General features: G+C 36.1%; 1 protein-coding gene across 4 annotated transcripts in view; it reads right to left on the bottom strand.

Moving 5' to 3' along the window:
- Positions 1-12,320, bottom strand: part of EPS8 (epidermal growth factor receptor pathway substrate 8) — a 263,944-nt gene that overhangs the window by 44,045 nt on the left and 207,579 nt on the right. For all 4 annotated transcript variants that reach the window (XM_036760033.1, XM_036760030.1, XM_036760031.1 and 1 more), the window contains 2 exons: positions 11,518-11,666; positions 3,039-3,222 (listed from right to left, as the gene is read on the bottom strand). In XM_036760033.1, coding sequence (XP_036615928.1) covers positions 3,039-3,222; positions 11,518-11,666 — 333 coding nt within the window. The remainder of the gene's footprint in view (positions 1-3,038; positions 3,223-11,517; positions 11,667-12,320) is intronic.

The following is a 12,320-nucleotide window of genomic DNA, read 5'->3' as shown; positions in this document are numbered from 1 at the left end:
TTGAATTTGCTGCAATCCATTCCATTTTGTTGATGGCTACAGAATTGGTCTATAAGACCACAGATAATAGAAACTTAATTTAGACAAATGTTTCTATTTAAAGACAATGCAAGCAGATATGAATTACTTTCTACTCGTAACTCATTCATCTGCATATTTTAGAGCACATCGTGAATATCCACAGAACTAAAAACATTTATATTGGGACAATTATTGAAAGAATTAAGTAGTACTCAAATTGACTACTAATTATCCACTTTTTGTTCTTCAGGTAATACGTAAATCAAAGGAAAGGATGTGAAGTATGCCTTCTGCTCCAGTTTGACCTTATTTATCTTACCTAGATCTTCAGGTTTGTCACTCAACAAAATGGATTTGATTCAGTTCAAACCAGTGGTCACTTCATTATTCTAACAGGTCAGAGGAGGTCATGGAAAAACAATCTTTCCAGAAAATATAGGAACAAGGGGAACACCATACTACCTGTGCCATCCCTTTGAACTCTTCCTGAAACAAGTACTATTATTAGCGTTACTATTAGTCTTGGAAGTGAGCACATGACAGACCTGCGGGAAGGTTTAAGCCCTCATGGTGGTACTAGAGGCAACAAATCTAAAATATTAATACAAATGTAGTGAAAATGATGGAACCTTATGTGCTTTGCAAAAGACATCAAATAATTTCTTCTTTATCTCCCAAAGTATATATTTCTGAATAAAGTGTAATGAATTTTACTATTATCAACAATTAAGAGCCACTGAAGCAAATTAAGTGCCACAGGAACTATAGTTAGGAAATTTCTATGTAGCTCATAAACCATTGCTAATCAAAGTTCCACCCTGACTCCCCAGCTACTAGCTATACAATATGCTTCTACATTCTTTATTCCAATATTCTTCCTTTTTCTCTTTTTCTTACATTCCCTCAGTCATAAATCTCATCCTTTAGCTTAGACTTCTTCTAGACCAGAGTTCTTAACCCAGGGTCCATGAACTTGTTTATTTTGGTTTTTTTAATGTTTTTACATAGTTTTTCAAATTTTAGTGTCTTAATAGTTGATCAATATACTGTTTTCTTTTGGAATCCTACATATTTATTTTACACATTTAAAAACATTATTCTGAGAAGGGGTTGACAGGCTTCACCAGACTACCAAAAAGGGCCATGACACAAAAAATGTCAAAAAAAACCCCATTCTAGACATCACAGAGTTCTCTATAGGACTGGGACAAGCCATAGATGTGCCTGAAAAACTGCAAGATTCAGTGTGCCCCTTAGTTTTTCTACACTTATATACATGCTTCTACACATTCATGTACTCTCTCTTGCTACCCAGCCATACTTTGTCTCCATTCATCTCTACCTTGCCAATTTCCATAGCTGCCATATTCATTAGGGACAGAAAAAATAGGAAATGAATTGATCGATGCTTTCAGTGTGACAAACTGTTTCCCATCTCACTGTATGGTTTCCTGTTTCATTAACTCATAACTCAGTTGCAGTCTCTATAGTCTAAATACAATGATATCCCTGTTCTCTCCTTTTCCACATCTCTAAACTCCTTGCCATCATCCCTCATTCATTCCTCCTTTATTCCAGTCTCTAATCTAGAAGTAACTCTTCTCTTTACCAGGGGCAACTCTTTTACATGAACTCTTGTTCCTATCCCCTCCCATTTTCTCCAGTAGACTACTCCCATGATCACCTCCTTACTTTCTTCAAGCTCTCCCTACATACTGACTCATGCCCTGATGCCTACAAATATTCTTGAGTCTCCTCTATCCTTAAATAATCTTTTTGTTGTCGCTGTTCAGTGGTTCAGTTGACAACCATTCAACGTGACCTCATGAATTTCATCCATGGGGTTTCCTTAGCAAAGATACTGGAGTGGTTTGCCATTTCCTTCTCCAATGTGTTTTCATTTTACAGATGAGGAACTGAGGCAAATAGGGGTTAAGTGACTTGACCAGGATCACACAGCTAGCAAGGTCTGAGATCACATTTGAACTCAGATCTTCCTGACTCCAGGCCTGATGCTCTATCCACTGCACCACCTACCTGTCTTAAATAATCTTTACTGTATCCTAATAACTGCTCAAGCTATCATGCCATATCTAGCTTCCCTTTCATAGACAAAAACTAGAAAAAGTTACAGATGTTCATTGCCTGTACTTCCACCTCTCTCCCGTCTTCCATTCTTTGTAATCTGGCCTCTCACCTCATCACTTTATTGAAACTATTCTCTCTGAGGTTACAAGGGATCTCCTAATTATAAAATATTATGGTCTTTTCTCAAGGTCTTGAAATTCTAGATCCATTTGCAACACATGAAACTGTCAATTAACTTTTTTTGTGAATAATCTTCCCTTTCTGGGCTTTTGTTAACACTGATCTCTCTTGATTTTCCTCCTCTCTGTCTGACTGTTCCTTCCCAGTCTACTTCATTGGTTTGTCACCCACACCATGCCTTCCTAACCTTGGGTGTACCCCAAGGCTCTGTCTACAGCCCTTCTCGGGGCTCTTTCTTTCTCTCTCTCTTTCAATTCAATATATGTAAAATAACTCATTTTCTTCCCTCCAAAACACACCCTGTGTCTCAGCTTCCTTATTTCTGTGCTATTCCCTATTTCCATCCTTTGCATCACCCAAGTTCATAATCTCTGTATCATTCCTGACTCTTCACTCCTTCTCTCACCACACACATCCAATCAGTTGCCAAATTTTCTCCTTTCTATGTCCACAACATCCCTCACAAGTGTTTCCTCTCTACTCACCCACCCTGCCCCCCTCACCTTCCTTCAGGCTCTTATCAGTTTTTGCTTGGATTATGACAATAGCCTCCAAATTGGTCTCCCTACTTCATGTCTCTTTCCTTCAATCCATTCTCCACCCAACTGTTCAAATGATTTCCCTAAAGCTTAGGTATGACCATGTCACTGCCCTTCTCAACACACTCAGTAGCCCCAGACTGCTTCTAGTATCAAACAGAAACTCTTTGGTTTGTAAAGCTGGTCCTAACTCATACATAGTACTCTCACCTCTGTAGACAATCTTTTCATTTCTTGTTTACGCTGATGCTCTGCTACATGCGCCACAGATTCAGCCAACTGATAAAGGTCTTGGTCCATTGGTGCTCCCATAAAGTTCAGCATAGGAGGCTCCCAACCATTTCGGAACCGTGGCACATAGGGTGGAATAAACTGTTCTTTGGGCCACTCTGCTCTAAATGAAAGATATAAGACATGTAAACAATTACATTTAAGATAATTTTTATCATATGTATACAAACTGTCTCCAATACACAAATACTGCTTATTTCTCTCTTACACATCCTCTCAAAATTAATGTTCATATATAATAAAATGTTCATAGTATATAAAATAACTACATAATGATGTACATGGGAAGAAACACAAATAAATGGCATAATATGATATAAAGAGTTTTTTTTTTTTATTACACTGCCTTAAATTTAAGGAGGAGACTCAATTTCACTTCTCTATTAATGCCACCTTCTGATGACAATTTCAGGGTTTTCTTCAATCAATATTAAGGATTACAATTTGACATATTTTTAGAGCACTGCACAAAATTTCAATATCTGATATGGTTTCATGATAATATAAAGGGTAATCATATTCTAACATTTGAATTACCTTCTATGAAAGGACATATATCCCAAAATACTTGTAAGTTTTACATCTTTTAAATTATGCAGACTGCTAAAATGAATCAAGGTGATTATACATCAACATATAAACCAGACAAATTTTAATCAGGAAAAAGTCACAGAATGTATTTGCAATTATAATCTGTCCCTATTTATTCCCAAGCAAGTGTGAAAAAGAATGACCACTTCTTTAGCCGTGTAGGAATTTTTTACTCATGAAGCATAGAAATAAACATGTAACAGTATTTCTATTTTACTACTGTCATTTCTTTTTTTTCTTTCTCTCTCATATATGATTCAAACTTTTACCTTGGATTACCATTTTAAATTATGTTCTATTTACTCTAATGTTTCTGTGAGTTTCTTTATGATTCCAAAATACCCGAATAGCTTCCTCAAGTTGACCATTCATTGCCTAAGGCAGTCCAGGAGAGGCAGTCTGCATAGGCCAATGTGATTTGCTTATGACTGTTTTGAGGCTTTGAAGTGTTTGTGTATCTTCTGCTACTTTGCCTTTTCCTGTGTTTACACAATCCAGATGCTATGCTACTTGATTTTCCTGTCCAGCTTGGTTGACCCTTAATATTTACCTACCTATAGGGCTTAATCCTTATTGCACAATGCCCTGATGCTACAAACCAAATGATGTATTTATGTTGGCTCATGTTACTTATCTAAAAGTCCTGTGCCTAGATTTACTCGTTGGGTCACTTCAGTCAAGGGCTATTGGTCTTAAAAGGTATGTAGGCATCTCTGGGTTGGTTAAAGCTCTGACAACATCTATCAACTGCCTATCTCAGAATCTGAGAATTCTAAGCTCTAGGGGTGACTACATGGGAGAGGTAGCACATTCTAGTATTTATCATTCGCCTAATAAATAGCTTATATTATCTGTTGGTCACGAGTATGGCAATACATTCCTTGGCTAAGTGCTGATACCCGAGAGGTGTATTTTCTACTTCCCAAAATACCTTATACAATTATGATCTGAAATAACAAAATGCTTTTGTGAGGCATCTATGATATATACCCTTTTTGTGTGACTGAAGTCATGGGATTTCTCGTTTTTGTCTGGAACTCAAAGCAAAGAATGACAGGTCTAATATATTTAAAAATGTTAATTTAGAAAAAAAAGATCTATTAAACATTGCTCCTAGGCTTATTAAGTCTATCATAACTTAGTTATTTATGAAACATTTAAATTTGCTGCCACTTACACCTGGAATTCTCCAAATCTTTGCCTCCTAGCTTCCCTGGATTCCTTCAAGTCTCAACTCAAGTCCCACCTTCTGTAAGTAGCCTTTTGCAATCCCCCATAATGCTGGTGGCAACCCTCTGTTGATTATCTGCATGTAATTTGTTTATCTGTAGTTGTTCGAACATTCTCTCCCCATTAAACTGCGAGCTCTTTGAGAGAGCTTTTATTACTTTTCTTTTTATTTCTAGCACCCAGCCCAGTATCTGGCACATAGTAAATGCTAGTTCACTGACTTAATAATCTTCTTGTAAAAGAGATCTGCATGACACAATATATAAAGAGATCAGATCGATGATTTCATTAGCATAGGGAACTCCTGAGAGAAGTAAATCCCTCTATTAAGGCAGGTTGGTACCTTTTTTGTAACTTAATAGCCTTAAAGAGTTGTCTAGAACTCTGAAAGTGACCTTCTCGGGGTAATAAACCAGGATGTTTCAGAGGCAGGACCTGAACCCAGATCTTCCTGGCTTTGAGGCTGGTCCTTTAAACACTCTATCAAGCTGCCTCTCTATCCATAATGTCAGGTGCATTTCTAAAAACCCTGAATAGATCCACTAATCTAGAAAGCTCAGTGATGGGCTAAGTCTGCTGCTCTTTGAGGACTAGTCTGGCTAAGACATAACATGGTATAGAGAAAAAATGCTGGACTGGGTGTATGAAGCTGGGTATAAATACCACTGCTGATGCTTATTGGCTGTGTGATGGCAAGCACTTAAAAGTCTCGCTTTCTTCATATAAAAATAAGGATAATAATACCTATAGCACTTAACTCAGGGTTTTTGCAATCAAATGAAAATAATTTTCAAAAATACATTCGAATTTATTTATTTTTCCAATAAAGTTTGAGAACCTTAAAGTGTACATAAATGTCAGATTTTATTACTAAGTAAACATATGTATCCCTAATACTTGGCCAATAAGTGATGAAGTTTTTGTTAAACCTTTAAACAAAGAAATACAAAGCAACTGAGTCCTGTGTGGTCTTTGACTTCAGCATGGTGACAAGGACAGAAAACCTGTATTTTCTCCTTCTTACCTGCAAAAACATCTTTTGTAAAAATTTAGGAAAATTAGGTCTTTCAACATTCCCTTGATCTATCAATCAAGTAACCTTATCCAAATAGGAAATGTGGTTAGTCTGGGTACACTCTGTTTTTGATAAAGCCATGCAGGCTTTTTGTGATCACCAATTTTTTTCCCCAAGGGTTCACTATTAAGTTCTGTAATTTTGTCAGGAATCAAACTCAAGTTCATTGATCTACAGATTGCCAATTCCATTCACTTTCCTTTTTCAAAAAGGACATTTCCCCATCTCCAGTGCTGTAAGAACTCTTTCATTCTTTTTCAACCCTGAAAAACTCTCCATTAATCCTTAAAAGACTCCTGACAGCAATCACTTTTGCCACTTTGTTCAGTACTCTGGGAAGTAGTTTGTCTGAGGCTGGTGACTTGAACTCATAGAAGACAGCTAAGGGATCTTGTACTCTCTCTCCCTATTTAGCTTAGGTGTCAACTCCCTAGTCATCATTTTCGGTTAACCCCTTGTCAGTCTAAAGGTCATTCTTCTTGATAAAGAAAACAGAGGTAAAAATGAGGGGAGCAGCTCTGCACCCTCTCTCCCTTCAACTGTCACCACTGCATCCACCCCAAGCTATGTTCCAATCCCTTCTTTGACCCTCCTCTTTTCCTCTACTTAGTCAAAAGTAACCATCAGCAACAACAACAAACTTTTTGTTGTCTTTGGAATTTTTGGCAGACTCATTTAACTGTATTAATTAGATCTACCAGATATTACCTTGCTTTACTTTGGTATTCGTCCTCTGCTGTCCACCTTTGCTTTACTCTTCTGTACATGTCATTTAAAATCAAGTTTGACTGATGAAAATCTGAGTGTACATACCTGCCTCTTAAGGAAATTATCCCCTTTCTTCCTCATCAGAATTGTTTCTCTTAGTTGCATTGTAATTTCATTCTCAGAAACATCCCATATCTCCTAGGTTGACTTCTCCTAAGAATTTTAGGTCATATCGTTTCAGATCTACTTTCCCAACATCTAGCACATATGTTAGACCCTTTCTGGTTTTTCTCTCCTTTTCAGTCACAAATTCTAAGAGGAATTGGTCTCCTCCTCCCAAACTTATCATCATTTCTACTCCAGCTATCTACACCTAATTTTTGATAGAAATCAGGTTCAAATGTTAGCTCCCCCATCTTTTGAAGAATAAAGTTGTTACTAAGGTAAATCAAAAAATTTCTATATACTCTTTTCTATGCATAGAGAACTTCAGCAGACATCCAGAATATTGAAGTCTCCCTTGACTAATATATTAGGTCCCAATGATGATCTGTTTCTTGAAGTACTCATCTACTTGTTATTTTCTGTCCAGTATCTATAGTAAACTCTGAAGACAATATCACTTATGTTCCTGTCTCCTTTGACCCTCACCCAAAATGCATTCCCCTTTGATTCCTTCTCTAGTTCCTGTATTTCTATAAAATAAGGTTAGATCAGATGGCCTCTGAGATTCTTTGTATTACTACTACTAGGTTCTGTGATCCTGTCATTTCCTGTCCTATGTCTTACTTTTACTCTTTAGGCCTCAGTGTCCTTATTTATAAAATGAAGGGGTTGGACTAGAAGGCCTCTACCAGTTCTAGATCCATTATTCAATCAATAAGGATTTGTTAAGTGCCTATGCCAGATCCTGGTATCCCCACCTCTCCCCCCCATATATATATATATATGTATACACACACATATATACACACAAACATATATATATACATACACACAAATACACACTTATATGTGTGTGTATGTGTGTGTGTGTGGTGTGTGTATATATACAAACTATGTATAGACACATATATGAAAATTATTTTTCTAATATATAATGCTACCCATTACCCTAAATCCTCCAACATACATACATATACTTTATATATCCTATTCCTTTTGAGCAAGGCATACCCTTCAAAGCTATGTTCCAGTCAGGGGTTTTATCTAATCTTATCAAATCCCAGTGGTGCATCTGAAGCCAAAATTTCCTCTTTGCATTAGGATCTTTACTTCATCTTGCTTGTCACCCCTACAATGTGCAAATACTTGAGGTCTTTTTTTTAATTGCTGGCTCCTTTCTTGGATTTTTGCTTTTGTCTCTTGTGAATTTCCAAGTGTCTGTACCGCTATTATTCTCCTTATATTGTAGCTACTCTCCATGTCTCTACGGTAGTTATCTTGGCAGATACACATATAGTTTTCTCCCATTCCATTTTTAGCCTAAAGTACTTTTGATTAGATTTCTAAGACTCTAGGCAAATATATTATTACCAGCTCATGTTAGGTACATTCCATTCCTGGATAAGAGCTTCTAACTTACATATTTTAAGCTCTGGTCCAGAAGCAACTTATTTTCAGGCACCATTTTCATTCTTTAGCTAATAAGTCCTCAATTCTGCTTTTATCTTCCATGGCTCATGCCCCAACCACCATTTGTGCCCCTAAGACTTTCATGTTTTCAGAATCATGGAATTTCATGGAAGATGTTTCAGTAGCTTTGTCCAACCAATATTTGAAAAGGAATCCTCCATTCTGTGCATCTACAAACTGGTCCTACAGCCTTTATTAGGGGTGGGGGAGAACCTGCAAGCCAGTCTATCCCAATTTTGGATAGCTTTTATTGTTAAGCAGTTTTTCCTTACATAAAGTGTGAGTTTTCCTCTTTGAAATGTTCATCCTCTGCTCCTAGTTCTACCCTCTGGGCTAAATAAAAACAAATCTAATCCATTTTCCACTCAGGTGCAATTAGGTAGTGTAATGGATAGTGTGTTGGCTCTAAAGTCAGGAGGACCTGAGTACAAATCTGACCTCAGGCACTTACTAGCTGTGTGGCTTGGGCAAATCACTTTATCCTATTTACCTGAGTTCCTGACCTGTAAAATGAACAGGAGAAGGAAATGGTAAACCACTCCCGTATCTTTGGTCAAGAAAATCCCAAATGGGTTCAGGAAGAGTCCAACATGACTAATCAACTCAACAATGAATAACAACAATTTCCCATCTCAGAATAATCCTCATCAAATATCTGTAGCTTATGATCTACATTTGGTAAACTGCCAAGTCTTAATAGATTTTATCTCTACGGCATTTCTCCTGTTCATCTATTTCTCTCAACTCAAAAGACTACCACCCCAAACCAGGTGCCCATCTTGACTGGATTACTACAGGGCTCTCAACTTCCTTTTCCTAGAAACAATGTCTCTTTTAAAGAAGTCCAAGATCATATTATTTTGTTATTGTTTCTAATTGCACATTGTGGGTTCAATAATTTACTAAAACTCACATCTTCTCAAGGAAGGTAAGATCTGTGGGCTATAGTGAACAACAAACATAAAAGAATATCACAAAAATGAAAATGATTCAACCTTAAAAGTTAGGAAATGACTGGTTACAACCGTAAGAGTACTTTTTGAAACAGCCTCTAGACTGATTAGTTACAGCAAAGGTCAAAAAACTAAACTAGAAGAAGAGATAATGACTATAAGACAACGATGTAGATAAATATACTTGTTCCACTTTATCTCTTCAAAAAGGCAATTGATATTAAAAAGAAATGGATAAAAACCTTAACTATGATTGTTTTCCTTTCCTACAAAAGTTTAACTAATGGGATGTATAGACTTAGGGAAGCCAGAAGAGCCTGGAAAGCACTTCAAGACAAAAATATTTGATTTCTTTGCCAGATGAAGAGATATGGCAGCCAAAGCCAACACTTGTTTAGAATAAAACTCATCTCTAACACTTTATGGAGGAAGATAATGGAAAATAACAAGTAGTAGAAAACTACAAACAGGAGTGGCAGAGAAAGAAAGAAAAGAAAAAAAGCCCATTAAAAGACCCCGGTATTCCAGTATCTCAAGTAGATGAATAGATAAAACTGGAAGGTTATCTACAAGATGGATGAAAAATGGAAAGGAACTGTCAGTATTTCTACGAAATCTATTTTAATCCTTTCAAGCAATGGAACTACCATATTTGAACTGTAAAATGTCACTGGAAAGGATCTGTCAGTATTTCCATGAAATCTATTTTAATCCTCTCAGATAGTGGAACTGCCACAATTGAACTGCAAAAAATGTCACTTATTGGTGGGATTTGTGAGGAAGTAAACATGGTACTTAAGTAAATTAAGTTTTTAAGAACAATTAGATGAGGCCAAATACATCTGGGAGAAAATATGTTGGGTAGTCTTAAGATATTTTAAAAATGAGATTGTATTGGATGTTTTGAAAGACAATGAATAGTATCTATCAACAACTACCTACACATGACTATTTTCTCATCTCTGTGAAATATTTATGAATATGAGCTATACATGCATTGAGGGAATCCTAGAGAAAAAAACAAAAGAAGGTAATAGATAATTTTTGAGGAATAAATTTAATTAATGTTTTCTTTACATCTTAAATTATTTGTCTTTACATCTTAAGTCATCTATGCCTACCTTCCCCTTCCCCTAAACCTTTCCATGTAACTTTCCATGTAAGAAAAAAAGAAAGTATGAACACCTAAAACAAAAATTACATTTGACAAGATACACAACACTCTGAACAGAAAGTAAATCCCTTATTTTTATGGCTTAAAGAAGAAGCTATGTTTCAATATCTGTTCTTTAGGATCACCACTTTTTTCCCCAACTGCTCAGAGGTCAGCTTTCCTTTAGTGATCTCTTTGCTCACATTTTTGTAGTCATTGTGTGTATTCTTCTTTGGGTTCTGCTTATTTCATTCACCCTGCATTATTTCATGTAAATCTTCCCATGTTTCACTGAATTCTTTATATTGATAATTTCTTTCTGCATGATAATATTCCATTACATCCACAAACCACAATTCATTTTTCAGCTATTCTCCAACCAATGGGCTTCTGCTTTTGTTACTAGTTCTTAGCTATCATAAAACTCTGTTATGAATATTTTGCAATATGTTAGATTCTTGTTTCTGTCTGGGTCTAGAACTAACCGATTAGCAAGAAAAGCATCAGCTTTATTTTTTTGTGGTTGTTGTAAACTGCAGAGTTTCAATAATTCCAACTTGATTCCTGACACAAAAATCCATCATTTAAACAGCAATATTATTTCCACGAGGATACATAGCTGCAATTCATGAACTTCCAAAGAATATGAATTATACCTGACAGAAAGAGAAGTAGAGTGATGCATGGTGGACATGAGTGAGCTGTAGTATATTACTAATGATAACTGATGAACAAAAAGTGGCAGAAAAGAGTATCAACTAGGAAATGCATGATGGGAAATGGAGCTCAGCCAGTCATCTATTAAAAATAAAGGAAAACAGATGCACAATCTGAGGGTCACAATTGTACCTATGAAATGTGAAAAATAACCTAGAGGGCTGCCATAATATTGGAAAGAATCTCTGCAAAGGATTTTTAGGATCACAAAGTTCCACATGGATGATAGCATAGATCCACTGAAGTGTGACATAATTATTTTATTGACTTGACTCCATCACAATGGTATTTTAAAACCTTAGTTATTTAAAATGCTAAATTTACATAGTTCTTTACCTGGGTTTCAACCATGTTTCTCCCAATGATATCCATAGTTGCCTTTCCTCAACATGGACAGTCTGATTTAAGAAATCAATTGCATCCTTGGTCAACAGAGGACTGAGTACTGTACTGGCAAGTTCAGGACCTCCAGTTGCCTGTACCACCTAAAAGAACAAGAATTTGCTTTTCAAGTTAAAAGTATTTATTGTAGAAACACAGAAAAATCCATATAGAAATCTACACACTTTTTCATACTCTAGATTCTCCAGTCTTCTTTAGATGGAACACTGAAATAATTACCAAATGGCCTAATTGTTCACTTTGGCCTAAGAAATAAAATTTAAGATTAACTTTCTTCAAAAGCATTGGTGGAATCTGTCTATTGATTTTATATAACTGTTGCCTTTGAAAACCATAGTTCTATTGTCTGATGGTTCTAAGGTATAATGAATTAAGTCAGACTTGAAAAATACAGTCTTGCAATTGATGCTAGAGAAAGAAATAAAGGTCATGGTTACAGTAGCTGGATATGTCTCTTTGTAACAAAAGATAAACAAGGTAGAAAGTGCAAAATCACAGAAGGTGTGCTTATGTTTTAAGAGTCTGAATCTGGAAATATATTGAACCCTCCCCCCTTCCCCACCAATCCTTACTTAATATGGGCAACAGTGTAAGAAATAGGTAGGTTTTTCTGAAAAACATCATGATAATAATTCCTGAATTATTTAACAGCCTTCTCTTAAGATAGAAACAAGAATACTTTTTTGATAATTATCTCTTAAGTCCCTGAAGGGACTTTTATCATGTATTGGACCATG

The sequence above is a fragment of the Trichosurus vulpecula genome, chromosome 5 (assembly GCF_011100635.1).
Source record: "Trichosurus vulpecula isolate mTriVul1 chromosome 5, mTriVul1.pri, whole genome shotgun sequence".
In the NCBI taxonomy this organism is placed as follows: domain Eukaryota; kingdom Metazoa; phylum Chordata; class Mammalia; order Diprotodontia; family Phalangeridae; genus Trichosurus; species Trichosurus vulpecula.
Note: the sequence above shows the minus strand (reverse complement) of the source record. Positions and strands in the feature narration are given on the sequence as shown.